This window comes from Scyliorhinus torazame, chromosome 10 (assembly GCF_047496885.1).
Source record: "Scyliorhinus torazame isolate Kashiwa2021f chromosome 10, sScyTor2.1, whole genome shotgun sequence".
NCBI classification, from domain to species: Eukaryota; Metazoa; Chordata; class Chondrichthyes; order Carcharhiniformes; family Scyliorhinidae; genus Scyliorhinus; species Scyliorhinus torazame.
In genome coordinates this window covers 173,723,359-173,742,452 of record NC_092716.1, presented here as the reverse complement: position 1 = coordinate 173,742,452, position 19,094 = coordinate 173,723,359, and the positions used below count along the sequence as shown (strand labels likewise).

At 44.5% G+C, this 19,094-nt stretch overlaps 1 protein-coding gene across 2 annotated transcripts; it reads right to left on the bottom strand.

Moving 5' to 3' along the window:
* Positions 1–375: 375 nt before the first annotated feature.
* On the bottom strand, positions 376–19,028 carry LOC140431051 (U5 small nuclear ribonucleoprotein TSSC4-like). 2 transcript variants are annotated; one of them, XM_072518964.1, is made up of 3 exons: positions 18,832–19,028; positions 8,754–8,840; positions 376–1,821 (listed from the first exon to the last, which is right to left on the bottom strand). In XM_072518964.1, exon 3 carries the CDS (start codon positions 1,740–1,742, stop codon positions 651–653), a length of 1,092 nt encoding a protein of 363 aa, XP_072375065.1. In that variant the 5' UTR covers positions 1,743–1,821; positions 8,754–8,840; positions 18,832–19,028; the 3' UTR covers positions 376–650. The 2 variants fall into 2 exon arrangements, with proteins under 2 accessions (XP_072375065.1, XP_072375064.1); XM_072518963.1 differs by having other exon boundaries at positions 8,768–8,840.
* Between the last annotated feature and the right edge of the window lie 66 nt (positions 19,029–19,094).

The following is a 19,094-nucleotide window of genomic DNA, read 5'->3' as shown; positions in this document are numbered from 1 at the left end:
TAAGAGTGATATTTATCATAATCCTTTGTTACCTTCCTTCTCTCCATCAGTCCCATCCGAAAAAATGGACAACATGCTTGAATGTATTAATTTGGGTCTTCTTAACCCCAATTTCAGCTGCTAAACTTTACTAAATAGGATCTCAAATCTTTTAGCCCAAGGATTTCCAAATCACATTGCTTATTCATTTATTTTTAAAATTTAGAGCACCCAATTCATTTTTTCCAATTAAGGGGCAATTTAGCATGTTCAATCCACCTACCTTGCACATCTTTGGGTTGTGGGGGCAAAACCCACGCAAACAGAGGGAGAATGTGCAAACTCCACACAGACAGTGACCCAGCACATTGCTTATTTATAACACAGGACACGGCATTTAAAAGATAACAAAAAGTCTTTATTAATGGTATACATTTACAGTTCAGGATCTTACTGCACTTTTTTCCTTCCCGTCAAACTTTAACCACATCCAAGACACTAAACTTCTCTTCCCCAGCCATCCTTCAATTTAATATAATTAACGACAAAGTGTTAAACACGGGCATCCAGCCAAAGTAACTACAGCTGTAGACATCAGATTTAGCTAGATAATGATTTTGAAATAATCAATTTAAAAACATCAGCAGCCTTGGGATCAAACTAACTAGACATTAGTCATCTTCGCTGTCTTTACCAGGTTTCACTCGAATGTTCATTCGGTTCCTCTTTCTTCCACTATGAAATACCGCTAATTCATGCACCTTCTCCCCTGTAGTCCCTCGCTTCCCATCCTTTGCTGGCTCCTCTGTATCTTTTTCAAGCCCCCATACTCTCACATCTTCCACTTCCTTAATTTCACCATAATCTAAGTGTGCCAAATCCACTTGCCCAGGATCCTCTGGATTCAGTGATTCTCTCTTTGCCAGCTTCCGGACTACACCATAGCCTTCCTGTTCTGTCCTGTCTACACCACCTGTCCTGCTGCTTGCTGGTTTCAATGGCTTGGAAAACAGAATTTTTCCAGAAACACTGTCAGATTCCTGAGTAAAAGAGGAAGTGAAGCTTTCATCCAGGTCCATTGTAGGTTTTTCTTTTCTCTGTTTCTTCAAGTTGTCCATGAACTCTAATGCCACTGCTGTATTCTTCTTACTGCTAGTTTCAGGAACATCTTCCAGGGTATACTTGGTCCAGCGTTCCGGATGGAGAAGGTAGTCTGGGACAGATGGTGTTTTTTTGTATAGGATACTGCTCTGCTTTCCTCTGGGACGCTCCCCAGTAACCTGCCTCTTTGAAGAACTGCCCTGTTTTCCTGGAGGAGACTCCCCTGCCACTTTTCTGTGAGGTGCTGGATTTGGTGGAAGCTTAAATTCTCCGTCAATTAAGATGTCGTCCCTGGACTGAGGTGCATCAAATTTGACTACATTCTCCAAACCACTGAATATATTCTGACTACGAAAAGAGAAGCCAGAACTAGTTCCTCGTAGCTGAAAGAGTTGTGTTGGAGGGCTGTTTCCAACGGTAGATAAAGAATGATTTGACATGTAGTCACACTGTGGTTCCACCCCATCAGTAAGTGAATCATCTGGGGACCAGGAGTCTGGATCAGATTCACTAAGAGGTGACAAAGAATTAAATGACTGCAGATTGGTCTCAGAGTCAGTGTCACCGAGTGATACTGTATCACTGGATAACCTGGTTTCAAGATCAGGATCTTTTAGAAGTAAGACATCGGTGGAAACCATGTTGGTTTCTCCGTCAGCCATTTTATTGCAATATTGGAGTATCGTCTTCAGATGGCACTGCAGCAAACAGTTGTTTCCAGATGTCCAGAGAGCTCAAAGCCTGGTTAAAAAAACAGCAAAGTATACAGTAGAAATTAAAAGACTTTTAACACAAGCTTTTACACTTTTTGTATTAGAAACGTTAAGATAAGTTCAAAATGTAAAAATTAAAGTACCATCCGAACTTTAAACAGAACAATGTAATCAGAACTGGATAATTCATAAATATTAGGAAATCACTATTTTGTCATGCAGCAAAAGCTAGTGTAGTAGAGATAACAATTCATTATCAGTATTAGAAACCAAATTGGTAACTGATTATTGAAGTTATTCATCCAGAGTATCTTGAAAATGTTGCTTTTAGCTGCGCGCTTCACTGAGAACTATTGCAAATCTGCTTAAGTTGGCGAATGGTTTGCCGATGACTTGCTGTTATATGTGTCTGAACCGAGTGTGCCAATAGGGGGAATATTGGAGCTACTTTGGGTGTTTGGGTTTTTCCTCGGGGTACAAACTAAATCTAGACAAGAATGAGTATTTTGTGGTGTCTCGGCCGGAGGTGGGGGTAGGGGGCTGCCATTCCGTAGGGCAGGGACTCACTTTAGGTACCGGGAGGTCCAGGTTACCCGGGACTGGGAGGGGCTCCACAGGTACAACATTTCTAGTTTGGTGGGGAGAGTGAAAGCTGATCTGGCATGGTGGGATGGTCTCCCTCAGTCACTGGCGGGTCGGGTGCAGGCGGTTAAAATAAACGTGTTGCTGCGATATCTATTTATTTTCCAATGCCTGCTGATTTTCCTGCCAAAGGCTTTTTTCAGAGAGATTGAGGGAATGATTACCTCGTTCATATGGGGTGGTAAGGTGGCCAGAGTTAGAAAGGTGCTGCTACAGAGGGGAAGGCAGGCAGGGGGTCTTCCGAACCGGATATATTACTACTGGGCGGCCAATGTGGAGAAGGTGCGGAGCTGGGTCAGAGGGGTTGATTCCCTGTGGGTCAGAATGGAGGAGAGTTTGTGCAGGGGGTCGGGATTGAAAGCACTAGCAACAGCACTGCTCCAGATGGCCCCGGGGAAATACTCAGGGAGTCCGGTAATAAGAGCTTCATTGAGAATTTGGAGGCAGTTTCACCAATACTTCGGGTTGGGGACAGGGTCAAGGGAAATGCAGATTCAGGAGAACCACAGATTTGAGCCAGGGAAGTGGGATGGAAATTTTCGGAAATGGGAGGAGTAGGGGATTAAGACACTAAAAGATGTGTTTCTCAGGGGTCGGTTTGCAGGATTGAAGGAGCTGGAAGCAAAATGTGGGCTGGAGCAGGGGGAAATGTTTAGATACATGCAGGTTCGAGATTTTGCCAGAAAGGAGATACAGAGCTTCCCGGTGGAGCCGGCCTCCACATTGCTGGAATACGTGCTGACGACAGGGGGACTGGAGAAGGGGGTAGTGTCAGCGGTTTACGGAGCTATTTTGGAAGAGAAGGCACCACTGGAAGGGATCAAAGCGCAGTGGGGGGGGGGGGGGGGAAAGAAATTGGGAGCGGATATGGAGGAGGGGTTCTGGTGTGAGGTGCTCCAGAGTAAACGCCTCTACCTCATGCGCGAGGTTGGGGCTGATACAGCTGAAGGTGGTATACAGAGCAACCTCACGAGGGCAAGGATGAGACGATTCTTTGAAGGAGTAGAAGATGTGTGTCAACGTTGTGGGGCCCCCCGCTAATCATGTTCATATGTTTGGTCCAGTCCAAAGCTGGAGGATTACTGGAAGGAGGTTTTTAGGGTAATTTCTAAAGTGGTGCAGGTGAAACTGGACCCGGGCCCCCGGGAGGCCATATTCGGGGTGTCGGACCAGCCAGGGTTGGAAACGGGTACAGAGGTAGATGTTGCAGCCTTCGCCTCATTGATCGCCCGAAGGCGGATCCTGATGGATTGGAGAGCAACCTCTCCACCCTGTGCCCTGGCGTGGCAGGGGGACCTGGTAGAATTCTTGACTCTTGAGAAGGTTAAGTTTGAACTGAGGAGAAGGATGGAGAGGTTCTACAATTCATGGGCATTATTCATTATGCACTTTCAAGAACTGGATAACATCGAACATTAGTTGGGGGGCGGCGGTGTGTGTTAATGGTGACTATGGGTGATTCCGGATTCCTTTTTGTCATTCGTTTATGTGAACATGCGGGCTAATGTTTGGGGTTTGGTGGGAGGATGGGATCATTGTGATTGATATGGGGATTGACATATTTGATATTTGTTACAGATTATTGTTTATTGTTGGTGGGTGTAAATTTGGGAGAAAATGTGAAAAAGGAGAATAAAAATATATATTTTTTTAAAAAGTTGGCGAATGGTTTAACACCAGTAAGTGGCATAATTGAACATGGGTGATTATGTGCAGCCATCTCAGTAAAAGTGATTTAAGTAGCTGTCAACATGCAGCATGACTGCAGGCATTTGGGTCAGTTCAACAAGGCACATTAACTAGGTTTTAGATTTTTTTACCACAAGCCCATTGACTCCCAGTTACCTCAACCACACTTCCTCCCACCCGGTTTCCTGTCAAGTCTTTATTCCACTCATCCAGTTTCTCCATTTCCTTCACATCTGTTCCGATGGTGCAACCTTCTATATCCCAGTCTTCCTTTTCTGCATGCAAAGATTCCCACCACCCCCACTCCACTAAGCTGATGGGCTCTCATCTGATTTCATTTAATTTTCCCACACTTCTGTTCACATTACTAACCCCCCTACCCAACCACAAAATAATTCCCCCCCCCCCCCCACTGTTCATCTTCCATCCCATTAGCTCCAACAGATAAATCCTCCAACATTTCTCCACTTCCAGCATGTTGCCATCGAAAGCACCTTTCCTCTTCCTCCAGAAACATTCCGAACAGATTGTTTCCTCTGTCACATTCTGGTCCATTGCTTAGTCAACTCCACTCTTTTCCATGTCACTCTCCAATTCAAGTATCATCCATCCTTTTACCTTTGCTCTCCTTACCGACCAAGGATCCAAACGTCTGGTGATTTACTTGTATTTCTTTAAACTTTAGTGTATGTATTTTCTGCTAACAATGCACTCTCCACTACACTGGGAGACCAAACAGATTGGATGACTACTTTACATGATAGTCCCATTCACTTTGCAAGCATGAGTGCACAATTCTGGTTACCCGTCATTTTATGCCACCTGTTCATACCCACTCTAACCTCTACCTGCTAAACTGTCCCAATGAAGCTCAAAATAGGCATGACAAACAGTACCGCCCTTACTTTTTATTTGGCACTTTACAGTCTTCCAGATGCAATAATGAGTTCAACAATTTCAGATCATAACCTCTGCTCCATTTTATTTTGTTACCGTGACGTTAACTCCCATTTTCCTGACCCCCTCCCACACACGCACAAACACACATAACCCTTGACTCCCTTGTAAATCAAAACTCTGTCTATCTCAGCCCTGAATATATCAATGACCCAATTTCTACTGCTCTTTGTGGGAGAATTTCAAAGACTAATGACCTTCTGAGTAGGTCAGAGTCATCCAGACTTGAAACGTTAGCTCCATTCTCTCTCCACAAATGCTGTCATTTTCTGTTTTTGTCCCTACTTTAATAAATGTCCACATACCATTTGCCTTCCTAATTACTTGTTTTACCTGCACGCTAACCTTTTGTGATTATGTACAAGGACACCAAGACATTACTGTATTGCAGTGTGCCTCTATTTTACTGATAATCTGCTTTTCTATTCTTCCTGCCAAAGTGGATATTTTCCGACATGATACTTTATCAATCAAATTTTTGCCCACTCATGTAACCTATCTATATCCTTTTGCAGACGATTTATATCCTCCTCATAACTTGTTTTCCTGTCTTCCTGTCATTGTATCATCAGCAAATTTGGCTACGATATAGTCAGTTGCTTCATCCAAGTCATTAACATAGATTGTAAATAGTTGAGGCCCCACCAATGATTCCTGCAGCACTCAACTAGGTACAGATTGTCAACCTAAAAATGACCCATTTAACCCGACTGTGTTTTCTGTTAGTTAGCCAAATTCTTTTTAGTCATCTTTTGTTGGCTTCTAAAATGTTCCCAATCTTCTGGCGTGCCATTAATCTTTCCAGCATTGCACATATTTTCTTTCAATTTTATACCATTCTTAGTTAGCCAGACAGGTGGGTGCATATTTTGTGTAGTCTTTCTTCCTCAATTGTCTGCAACTTCATTTTTAACCTATTTTCCCAATCCATTTTAGCCAACTCAGTCTTCATACTCTTGTAATTGCTTTTATTTAAGACACTAGTTTCAGACCCAAATTTCTCATCTCGGATTGAATGTGAAATTCTGCATGCTATGATCACTCCTACCTAAAGGATCCTTTTAATATGGGATCATTATTAATACTGTCGCATTGCACATTACCAGGCCTAAAATAGCCTGTTCCCCAGTTGGTTTCAGAATGTTTTGTTTTAAGAAGCTATCCCAAATACACTTCTTTCCATTGCTCTTTCTTAACTCCACTCAAACTGATTCTACATTTTGATCAACCTAACCACAATCCTTTCCCACTACCGCACTGATCTCATCCTTGATTAACGCAACTACCAGGCCAGGGTTAGAGACATCTGCACTGGAATGGGAGGGGAGGGTCCAGTTGGCATGATCCATGTAGGTGCCAATGACATGGGCAGGACTAGGAAAGAGGTTCATTTGAATTGAGCAACTAGGGGCCTAATTAAAAGCAAAACCTGAAGGGCGATAATCTCTGGATTATTAACTGAGCCACAAGCAAATTGGTGTAGCGTAAATAAGACGAGAGAGATGAAGGTATGACTCAAAGATTGATGTGTGAGAATTGGGTTTTGATTCATTGGGCAATGTGAGAGCTGTACTGTTTGGGCAGTCTTCATCTGAATCATGCTGGGACCAATGTCCTGGAGAATTGTATAACTAGGATGGTAGAGTGGGCTTTAAACTAATAGCAGGGGGAAAGGGATCGTATGAGAGGAAATATAGTAAAGGGAAACAACAAGTAGTACAGCCAAGCAGTAATTTGGGTAATGATTATTGAAGAGTGACAAAATGGAACAGAACATACAATCTTAGGAGTGAACCAGCAGTAGGAGTGAACCAGCAGATAAGGCCGGAGATGGTAAAAAAATTAAAACCCTGTATCTTAATATGCGCAGCGTTTGTAATAAAAGGGATGAATTGCTAGCACACAGTGAGAAATATGTATGACCTGATAGGCAGTAGAGACGGGAATTACAGAGACATGATTGAAAAGTGACAAAAGCTAGAATCTAAATGTTGACGGGTATTTGACATACCGGAATGATAGGGAGTCGGGAGCAAGGCAAAGCAAGCAGGTATCTGTGTTAATCAAGGATTTCATTAGTTAAGCACTGAGAGACGAGCTTAGCTTGAAAGATCAGGATCTGTTTGGGAAGTTAAGAAATATTAAAGGACACTTGTGGGAGCAGTTTATAGGCCCCCTAACTGTAGTTACATTGTAGGACAGAGCATACAGGAAGTAATAACAAGGCATGTTTATGGGATGGCTTAACGTGGTTTAAAGGGAAATTGTGTTTACTTGATCTGAGATCTTTTTGATGAAGTAGCATTCAAGCTGGATAAAGGGGGACCAATCGATGTGGTACACTTAGATTTCTAAAAGGCATTTGCTATGGTGCCGCATCAAAGATTACTATACAAGGTAAGAGCACATGGCATAGGGGGTAATATATTAGCATGGACAATTATATTTTGGTTAGCTAACAGGAAGCAGAGAATAGAAATAAGTGGGCCTTTTTCAGATAGGCAAGCGTAACTAGTGGAGTGCCACAGAGATTAGTGCTAGATTCTCATTTATTTACAATCTAGATTCTGCTTCATAATTTAAATCCTAGATATTCATACTCAGCAGAACCTCTTTTTTACCCAAATGGAACATGGCAGCTGGATCCTTCCCCTCCCATTCCAAGTTCCTCTACAGACCCGAGGAAATATCCGTAATCTTGGCACCAGGCAAGCAACAATGCCTTTGAGACTCACGCTCATGGCTGCAGAGAACAGTTTTCATCCCACTAACTAACCGATGAGGGTAATGTGATGTACATGGACTTCCACAAGGCCTTTGACTGGTTAAGTTCATGAAATAAAAAGGATAGTGGCACAATGGATGCTAAGTTGGCTGAGTGACAGGCAAGCAAGCACGGTGATGAATGGTTTTTCGGATTGGAGAAAAACATAGCAGGATTCCCCAAAGATCAATAATAGGACCACTGCTTTTCTTGATCTACATTAAATGACTTTTTGGGGGTATACAGGGCTCAATTTCAAAATTTGAAGAGGACATGAAATTTTCAAGTATTGAGAACTGCGAGGAGGATAGTGATAGACTTCAAGAGGACATAGGCTGGTGGAATGAATGGACACGTAGCAGGTGATATTTAATGCAGAAAAGTTTTAATTATATATTTGGGCAGGACGAATGCAGAGAAGCAATAAGAGTACAATTCTAAATGGGGTGCAGAAGCAGGTGCAGACCTGGCAGGATAGGCTGAGAAAATGGTTAAGAAGTCAAAAAAATACTTGTCACATTTTCTAAAAAAATATTTCAGTCATTATTAAATGATGATTTAATCTGTATAAACTGGAAATGGTTTATACCCCAAAGTATATCCTTCAGATCCCTAAAGTATAGGAACTTATGACAATTTGATAAATTAAAGTTCACATTGCAGTTGAATGAATCATGCAGCAACGAAAGGCAAACTTTGTTGGAGCAGAGGACGTTGTATCAAAGCACTGATAAAGGAATCTATGTAAAGATTTGTTATCGCGCTAGCAACTTTTGGAATTACTTTTTAAACACGATGTGAAATCAGTACAAAGCTGTAATTTGCTTGAAAATACAACCATTTAGTTTCGAGACAGATAAGGGAATGCCACATTGTTCCCTATAGTATCAACCACTGGGGAAACTTACTGAACAGTGCTTACTTTGTTCTGAGACTGGACTAATTTCCCTCCTTCTCGGTCTGTCAAAGCTACTAGCGTCCTGAGTTCACACACCCTGTAAAAGAAAGATCAAGAGCCCTTTTAGTTGTTCCTTCCCTTCTATATCAGCTCCAGCTATGGCACAGCTATTAAGATTAACATAAATAAAATGATTTTGTTCCATTGTTTTTTGTACTTTTAAGCCATTAATATCCACGTGAACCATCATTTCAGCTATATATTAGAGATTCCAACATACAGCATATAGTTATCACAGAAACTGGGCATTCACATCTTCCTCAATGCACACCATCAAAAACCAGCTAACTGGTCACTCATCTCACTGCTGTTTGTTTTCTTATACACGATAGTTTCATAATTTAAGAGCAGCTAATTGTATGCCAAGGGCTTTGGGATGGAAATAATGTCGGGTGATTTCTTAAATAAAAACAGAAAATGCTAGAAATACAGTACGAAGCAGATCTGGCAGCATTTGGAGAGAGAGAGAAACTGAGTTAATGTTTCATGTCCATGACCTTTTCATCAGAACTGAATACGGTTATTTCCTCATGTTTTATGTGATTTCTGATCATTATAAACACAATTTAAAAATTGGCTTTGTCCAATTTTCATCAGAGAGGCTCCATCGAGGCTTAGTGCAGGGCAGGTTCAGAGGCTGGATTCGGGCTTGTTGGCAGGAAAGGGTTTCTGTGAAAAAGGTGAGGTCGGCAATTAGGAAGTATGGGGAGATTAATCAGAATGGGGAGGCGGCGGCAGCCACGCTCTGGGAGGCGTTGAAGGCGGTGGTCCGAGGGGAGATGATCTCATTCAAGGCACCCAAGGGCAAGAGGAGAAGGGAGGAGCATGATGGTTGTTGGATGAGATAGTCGAAGTGGACAGAAGATACGCGGGGCACCCCACTAAAGAGTTGTTGGCGGAGAGGAAGAAGGCGCAGGGGCAGTACGGTAGGTTGACGACAGGAAGGGCGGTGGGGCAGCTACGGAAGGCAAGGGGGGTGCAACATGAATATGGGGAGAAGGTGAACCATATGCTGGCTCACCAGCTGAGGAGGCAGGCTGCGTCCAAGGAAACCTTAAAGGTACGAACAGAAAAGGGGAAGGGAGGGTCAGAGCCGGGGATTTAAACAAGGTGTTCAGCGGGTACTACGAGAAGTTGTACAGGGCGGAGAAAGGGACTATGGGACGGTTCATAGATGGATTGGAGTTTCCAAGGTTGGAGGGAGAGAGGAGGCAGGCATTGGAGAAGCCGCAAGGGGTTGAGGGAGATGATTGATAGCACTAGGGGGATGAAGTTGGGGAACACTCCAGGGCCAGATGGCCTTCCAAGGGAGTTCTAAAAGGTATTTGCAACAGAGTTAGCACCGCATTTGTTGGGGATGTTTAGTGAGGCATTGGAGAATAGGAAGCTGCCAGAGACACTGATGTAGACATCAATCATGCTAGTCCTGAAGAAGGGGAAGGATGCATTGGAGCGTGGGTCATATAGGCCCGTTTTGTTGTTGAACACAGGCGTGAAAGTGCTGGCTAAGTTGGTGGCGTGAAGAATGGAAGGGTGCCAGGGGTGGAGGATCAAACGGGTTTCGTAAAGGGCCAGTAGCTCTCCAGTAACATCAGGAGGCTGTGAAATGTGGTCATGACTCAGTCAGTGGGGCGGGTGCCAGAGGTCATTGTCTCTGGATGCAGAGAAGACTTTTGATCGGGTGGAGTGGAAGTATCTATTTGAGATTTTGGGTAGGCTTGGGTTTTGCCCAACGTTTGTGGCATGGATGCGATAGCTATATGTAGCTCTGGTGGCAAGTGTATGTACAAATGGGACGAGTTCATGAAGTTTTGGGCTGCATAGAGGTACGAGACAGGGGTGTCTGCTGTTGCTGTTGTTGTTCACACTGGTGATACGATGGCCCTTCGGGGGGGGGGGGGGGGGGGGTCAGTGGAGTGGTAGGGGATTGAGGGGTAGCAGGGAGCACCGGGTGTCGTCGTATGCTGATGACCTGTTGTCAGACCACTGGAGAGTATGGGTAGGATTATGGGAATATTGGAAAGGTTTGGGGCCTTCTCTGGGTACTAGTTAAATGTCAGGAAGAGGGAAGTGTTTCCGGTGATTGCGGCAGGACTTGGGGATGTTGCCATTTAAGGTAGCGAGGGAAAGATTCAGGTACTTGGGGATTCAGGTGACGAGGGAATGGGCTACGATGCACAAGTGGAATTTGACAACGTTGGTGGAGGAGATTAGGGAGGATTTTAAGAGATGGGATACATTACACCTGACACTGGCAGGGAGGGTGCAGTTTGTAAAAATGAATGTGCTGCCAAGGTCCCTGTTCGTTTTCAAGACCCTCCTGATTCTTTCCCCAAAGGCCTTTTTCCGGAAATTGGAGACAGGGATTTGGGGAGTTTATATGAAAGGGGAAGGTGCCAAGGATAAAGTACTGAGGCAGAAGCAGAATGGAAGGTTGGTGCTCCAAAATTGTTGCACTACTATTGGACAGCAAATGCAGAGAAGATGGGGGAGGGGCGCAGCCGGGGCAGAGTGGGTCAAGATGGAAGAGTCCTGCAGGGGATTAAGTCTGAGTGCCATGGTGATAGCTCCTCTGCCATTAGCTCCGGGGAAGTATACGAGGAGACCGGTGGTGCAGTTGATGGGTCAGGGTGCGGAATCAGCCGAGGAGACATTTTAAGTTGGTGTTGACTCCACTGTGCAGGAACCACAGGTTTAAGCCGAGGGAGGTGGATGGGATGTATGGGAAGCAGAGGGAGGTGAGACTGGTGAGGGACTTGTATCTAGAACTGCAGTTTGCAGGTCTGGATGAGTTGCGGGAGAGGTTAGAGTTGCCAATGGGGAGTGAATGCAGATACCTGCATGAAAAGAGTGAATGATTTTTCTCATGATTGCCAGGGTATACCCTATTGGAGCAACTGCTGCTCCCAGATGAGTCGGGAGAGGGTTGGGTTGGGAACATATATGGGTGGTTGGCGATGCACAAGTGGCGAGGATCAAGAGCAAATGGGAGGAGGAGTTTGGGGGCTAATAGGCTGGGGTCTGTGGTGTGGGGCAATGCATCGGGTGAATTCAAGTTCCTCCTGCATGATGAGCTTGATTGCACAGGGTACATATGATCCAGGCGAGGATGAGTGGGTTCTTTCAAAGGGTGGCTGATGAGTGCAAGATGTGTAGAGCCGGCAAATCACATGCACATGTTCTGGGGTTGCGAGAAGCTGGAGAATTACTGGGAAGCGGTGTTTGGGATGTTATCTAAAATAGTGGATGTGGAGGTCAGGCCGGACCCAATGGTGGCAATCTTTGGGGTATTGGAAATGCCAGAGATGATAGAGGGAAAGTACACTGCCAAATATTGAATGCTTTATTGGTTCCAATTTTAAAGTTGCTCTAATTTTAAAACTGCACAAATTTGCTGACATCACCTTTAGTTTGTACAGCTTATTTATTAGCAAAACAAAATACTGCAGATGTTGGAAATCTGAAAAATGCTAGATATCTTCAGCTTGTCTGGCAGCATCTATAGAGAGAAACAGAGTTAATGTTTCAGATTAATCACCTTGCATCAGCCTATTAGTAAGACTAGATGTTAAGGTACTGTCATCTGTTGCATTTTATAATTTTGTATTTTGGGAAAACTGAGGAATCAGTTTAGACATTTGGGGGGGGCGCTGTCCTTTCACCCATTGAACCATCAGTAAATCAGTAGTGTTGGAGGATTTACCCAGCAAATCATCATCAGGGAATTGAAATTGATATCTTTACCCAGTAAATCAGCACACACCTAGGATCAATGACCTTGCCCACTCAACCCATGGAGCAACGCAACAGTAAAAATGGACAGCCACCGTTTAATATGAAATTTGTTTTCTGGAGTGCCTTACTGTTTGATGAGGTTGTTGATTCAGTACAAATTTGTATCTGTGGGCTGACAGTTAACTAGATAAGGTACAAAGTGTACCATGCGTAACAATTATTGATTTATCCCAACACAAGGCATTTCAAATGAATGGAAAGGTCCTCTCTATGTAGACCAAATTCCCTATCTATATATGTGTACATGTTGGTGCTCAATGTGACCAAGCACATTCAATCTGTCTCCCTTCTTTTATGCTCTTGGCTGCTCTTATTCTCTTGTTCCCTTGAGCACAAAAATCAAGGATGACACTCCAGTACAGTACTGACAGAGCATTGCACTGACAGAGATGTGATCTTTTGGATGAGATAGACCTCTGGTCTTTTGGATGCAAAAGGTCCCATAGCACTATTTTAAAGAAGAACAGTGTAATTATTCCCGGTATCCTAGCCAATATTTAGCCCTTAATGAATTTTTTTTTAAAAACGGATCGTTTGGTCTTTATTGCATTGCTGTTTGTTGGACGTTGCTGTGCACAGATTCGCTTTCACATTTCCTCAACGGTGACTGCACCACAAAATCTACATAATTGGCAAAAATCTGACACAATTAGTGTTCCAAAAAATCCGATATAAATGCAAGTCTTGGGCGGCACAGTGGAGCAATAGTCATTGCCACCCATATCCCCAGAACTCCTATCCACCCCCCTTCATTTTACGTCCAATCTTGGAAAATACGGTTTACAAAATCATTTCAAATGGTGATTGTGGGGACCATCCGATTCCCTAAAGTAAACATGGAATTATATTCAGTGAGCAACTAAACCCTATTAAGAAGGTCTCAACCATCATGTAATCAGTTAGCTAACCTCCAACTGGGATAATACGAGGGATGCCACAATCTGCTGCTCCATTCGGAAGGAAAGAGCTAGCGAGAATTTCTACTCCTGGTTATTATTAGTTTAGCTCTGCTGCAGATCCAACTATGGATATTCGTTGGGGACAGCATCACGTTTAGTGGCGATGGTCACTCAGTTACCCTGAATCAATGATTAAGAAAGTAATAGCTTAAATCCATTGTTATTTAGACATTTAGAAAATCACAGTATAATCAAGCAGAATCAACATGTTTGTGAAAAAGAAAACATGTTTGGCTAAGTAATACAAGTCCTTTGAGGAGGAATAAAGAAGGACCAGTAGGTGCAGTGTATTATGATTTTTAAAAGGCATTTGATAAGATGCTACATGCAAAGTTACTAAGATTAGAATTCATGGGCAGCACGATAGCATCGTGGTTAGCACTGCTGCCTCACGGCACCGAAGACCCGGTTTGATCCTGGCCCCGGGTCGCTGTCCATGTGGAGTTTGCACATTCCCCAGTGTCTGCGTGGGTCTAACCCCCACAACCCAAAAGGAAGTGCAAGCTTTGTGAATTGGTCACGCTAAATTGCCCCTCAATAGGAAATAAAATTGGGTGCTCTAAATTTATTTTTAAAAAGATTAGAGTTCATGGTGTTGGGGCAATATATTAGCATGGATAGAGGATTGGCTGACTACAAGAAATAGTGTTGGGATAAATGGGTCATTTCAGTTTGGCAAACTGTAACTCGTGGAGTGCTGCAGGGATCAGTGCTGATGCCTCAACTATTTATAATCTATATTAATATGGTGAGAAAGGGACTGAATATTGTAGCTAAATTTGTTGATTATACAAAAATAGGTAGGAGGACACAAAGTCTGCAAAGGATATAGATAGGTTAAGTGAATGGGCAAAAATTTGAAAGATTAAGCATAATGTGGAAAATTTTTAGATTATCCACTACGGTAAGAATAGAATAGTAATGACGACTCCGCTGCCGTTCACTCCAGGGAGCCAGGTGGTGCAGTCGATGGTCAGGGTATGGAATCAGCCGAAGAGACATTTTAAGTTGATGGGGATGTCGGTGCTGACACCACTATGCGGGAACCACCGGTTTAAGCCATGGGACATGGATGGGATGTACGGGAAGTGGAGGGAGGCGGGACTGGTGAGGGACTTGTATCTGGAAGGGCAGTTCGCAGGTCTGGATGAGTCATGGGAAAGGTTTGTGTTACTGAGGGGGGAGTGAATTCAGACACATGCAGGTGAGGGACTTAGCAAGCAGTGGAGGACGTTTCCCAGGTTGTCGGGGTATACCCTATTGGAGCAACTGCTGCGCCTGGATGAGTTGATAGAGGGTAGGATTGGAGACATATATGGGTGGTTTGGGGAGCAGCTGGAGGGGGGGGGGGCAAGTGGCAAGGATCAAGAGCAAATGGGAGGCGGAGTTGGGGGAGAAAATAGACTGGGGTCTGTGGTGTGAGGCGATGCAGAGGATGAATTCCACCTTCTCTTGTGCGAGGGTGAGCTTTTTTAAAATTCATTTACGGGATGTGGGCGTCGCTGGTTAGGCCAGCCTTTATTGCTCATCCCTAGTTGCCCTTCTGAACCGCTGCAGTTTGAGGTGTAGGTATATCCACTGTGCTGTTAGGGAGGGAGCTCCAGGATGTTGCCCCAGCGACAGTGAAGGTATGGCAATATATTTTCAAGTAAGGGTGGTGAGTGGCTGGGAGGGGAACCTCCAGTTGGTGGGGTTCCCGGGTATCTGCTGCGCTTGTCTTCTAGATGGTTGTGGTTGTCAGTTTCGAAGTTGCTTTCTGAGGAATCTTGCTGAGTTACTACAGTGCACCTTGTACATGTGGAGGAGCAGAGAGATCTTGGGGTCTATGCTCATACATCTTTGAAAGTTGCCACTCAAGTGGATAGAGCTGTAAAGAAGGCCTATGGTGTGCTAGTGTTCATTAACAGAGGGATAGAATTTAAGAGCTGGGAGGTGATGACGCAGCTGTACAAAACATTGGTAAGGCCACATTTGGAGTACTGTGTACAGTTCTGGTCGCCTCATTTTAGGAAGGATGTGGAAGCTTTGGAAAAGGTGCAAAGAAGATTTACCAGGATGTTGCCTGGAATGGAGAGTAGGTCTTACGAGGAAAGGTTGAGGGTGCTAGGCCTTTTCTCATTAGAACGGAGAAGGATGAGGGGCGACTTGATAGAGGCTTATAAGATGATCAGGGGGATAGACAGTCAGAGACTTTTTCCCCGGGTGGAACAAACCATTACAAGGGAACATAAATTTAAGGTGAATGGTGGAAGATATGGGGGGGGGGGGGGATGTCAGAGGTAGGTTCTTTACCCAGAGAGTAGTGGGGGCATGGAATGCACTGCCTGTGGAAGTAGTTGAGTCGGAAACATTAGGGACCTTCAAGCAGCTATTGGATAGGTACATGGATTATGGTAAACTGATATAGTGTAGATTTATTTGTTCTTAAGGGCAGCACGGTAGCATTGTGGATAGCACAATTGCTTCACAGCTCCAGGGTCCCAGGTTCGATTCCGGCTTGGGTCACTGTCTGTGTGGAGTCTGCACATCCTCCCAGTGTCTGCGTGGGTTTCCTCCGGGTGCTCCGGTTTCCTCCCACAGTCCAAAGATGTGCAGGTTAGGTGGATTGGCCATGATAAATTACCCTAGTGTCCAAAATTGCCCTTAGTGTTGGGTGGAGGTGTTGACTATGGGTAGGGTGCTCTTTCCAAGAGCCAGTGCAGACTCAATGGGCCGAATGGCCTCCTTCTGCACAGCAAATTCAATGATAATCTATGATTAATCTAGGGCAAAGGTTCGGCACAACATCGTGGGCCGAAGGGCCTGTTCTGTGCTGTATTTTTCTATGTTCTATGGCTGCCACTGCTTGTCGGTGGTGGAAGGTTTGAATGTTTGTGGAAGGCGAAGCAATCAAGCGGACTGCTTTGTCCTGAATGGTGTTGAGCATCTTGCTTATTGTTGGAGCTGCACTCATCCAGGCAAGTGGTGAGTAATCCATTACACTTCGGACTAGTAACTTGCCACATGTCAGCCCAAGTCTGGATATTGCCCAGGTCTTTGCTGAATTTGGACACGCACGGCTTCATTATCTGAGGAGTCTCGAATGGTGAACATTTGCAGTCATCTGCAAATATCCCCACTTCTGACCTTATGATGGAAGGGAGGTGATTGATGAAGCAGCTGAAGATGGTTGGACCTTGGACACTATTCGGAGGAACTCCTGCAGTCCTGGAGCTGAGATAATTGACCTCCAACCACCACAACCATCTTCCTCCAACCAGGGGGGAGTTTTCTCCCTGATTCCCATTGACTCCAGTTTAGCTAGGGCTCCTTGATGCCATACTTGGTGAAATGCTGCCTCGATATCAAGGGCAGTCACTCTCACCTCAACTTTGACATTTAGCTTTTTTGACCATTTAAAAAAAAAAACAAATTTAGAGTGCCCAATTATTTTTTTCCAATTAAGGAGCAATTTTGCATTGCCAAAGGGTGGCACAATGGTTAGCACTGTTGCCTAAGGCACTGAGGACCCAGGTTCGATCCCGGCACCGGGTCACTGTCTGTGTGGAGTTTGCACATTCTCCCCATGTCTGTGTGACCCTGGCAGAACCCAAACTGAGCAGGTTATTGCTGAGTAAATGCTGCTTGATAGCACTGTTGATTACTTCTTCCATCACTTTGCTGATGATGGACAGTAGACCGGTAAATGGCTGGGTTGGATTTGTCCTGTTTCTCGTGTACAGGTCACACCTGGGCAACTTTCCACATTGCTGGGTAGATGCCACTGTTGTAGCTCTACTGGAGCAGCTTGATTCAGTTCAAGGCGGTGCATAGGGTACATATGGCCTAGACGAGGATGAGTGGGTTCTTTCAAGAGGTAGCCGATGAGTGAGAGAATGTGGGCGAAGGCCGGCGAATCATGCGCACGTGTTTTGGGGTTGCGAGAAGCTGGAGTTTAACTGGGAAGTGGGGTTTGGGACATAATCTAAAATTGTGGGGGTGGAAGTCAGGTCGGACTCAATGGTGGAGCTGATGGCGAGGAGTGGGCCTATGTCATGGCCTTCGCCTCTCTAATTGCCTGAAGGATTTTGCTGAATTGGAGGTCGGGTATGCCACCATGGGTGGTGGCCTGGCTGGGGAACCTGTATGACTTTCTCCGGTTGGAAAAGATCAAATTTGAGTTGAGGGGGTCGGCGGAGGGCTTCGCGACATGGTGGGAGTGGTTCGTGACACTGTTTGAGGAACTGTTCATCGCAGGGGGTGAGGAGGGATAAAAAGGGGGAGAAAATGTACAAACTGTGGACTGTGAAGTGGTGGTGTGTGTCGGTGTATATGTTACTGTTTTTAAACATGTTTGGAATAAAATACATTTTTACCAAATAGAAAAGCAAAATATTATTTAATTGGAGGGTGCAGAATGCTGCAATATTTAAAGATATGGCAGTCCTTGTACTTGAATCACAAAATGTTAGTATACAGATAAAACAAATCATTAGGAAGGCAAATATAACGTTGGCCTTTATTGAAAAGGGGGTGGGGTATAAAAGCAGGAAAGTCTTGTCACAACTATATTTGTGAGACTAAGAGTGTGTACTATTCTGGTCTCCATATTTAAATATGGCTATACTTGCACTGGAAGCAGTTCAGAGAAGGGTCACTAGGTTGATTCTTGGGATGAAGGGTTGTCTTTTAGGACTGGTTGAGCATCTAGGAGACTAGAAAAATGAGTTTTTCTTGTAACATATAACGTTCTGTGGGGCTTAATAGGGTAGATGCTGAGAGGAGGAATTCCAAACTGGGGGGACGGTGTATTAATGTTTGTAATTCTGTCCCAGAAAGCAGTGGAAGCAGCCATTGAATATATAGATTTTCGATGTGCAAGGGAATCAAGGGTTATCGGAAGGAGAGGTTACAAAGCAGTAGAGATGAAACCATGATTAGATCAGCCATGATGTTATTGGCCGGCAGGGTACGTTCGAGGGGCTGCACTACTGCTTCTATTTCTTGGACTCTTACGGTTACGCTCTGCCAATGCTCAGTTTAGGGCTTCAGACTCTATTGTCAAGAATGGCATTTCCTTAAGATGCCCAAAGGCACGAGTGTTCAAATAATAATGGCCTAGTGTCCTTTATATGTATACAAACGAAATGATCACAACAGTAATGAATTATAACAGTTTTTTACATTAGGCTTTCCAGACGGATTTTTTTTTCATAGGAGGATCCTATCAGAAAGCGCGTAAAGATGGCGCACAGTGCGTGCAGCAGCATCTCTCACCCACTCCATAATACTCACAGATTCCGAGTGGTGGACAGAATACTGTTTAACTCGAAGAGGATGGCGGATCTGTGTTCATTGAGCTGTGACTCCGAGTCCATATCCCTCTATTCCCGATGCGGCCTGGTTCCCAGGTAACAATCCGGTCGCCACCGTACCTTCTTCCACCTCTGTCACTCGTTCTCTGCGCGGCCGACTGACCGACAACAACCCCCGTGCCGCCCGGTGCGTACTGGGACTGGTAGTCCGGCGGCCTCGGCCTCCTGTTGCCAGTGGGCGGC

Bases quoted from the DNA above. Each gene is read 5' to 3' on its own strand.
- LOC140431051 (XM_072518964.1), bottom strand. From the start codon at position 1,742: ATGGCTGACGGAGAAACCAACATGGTTTCCACCGATGTCTTACTTCTA.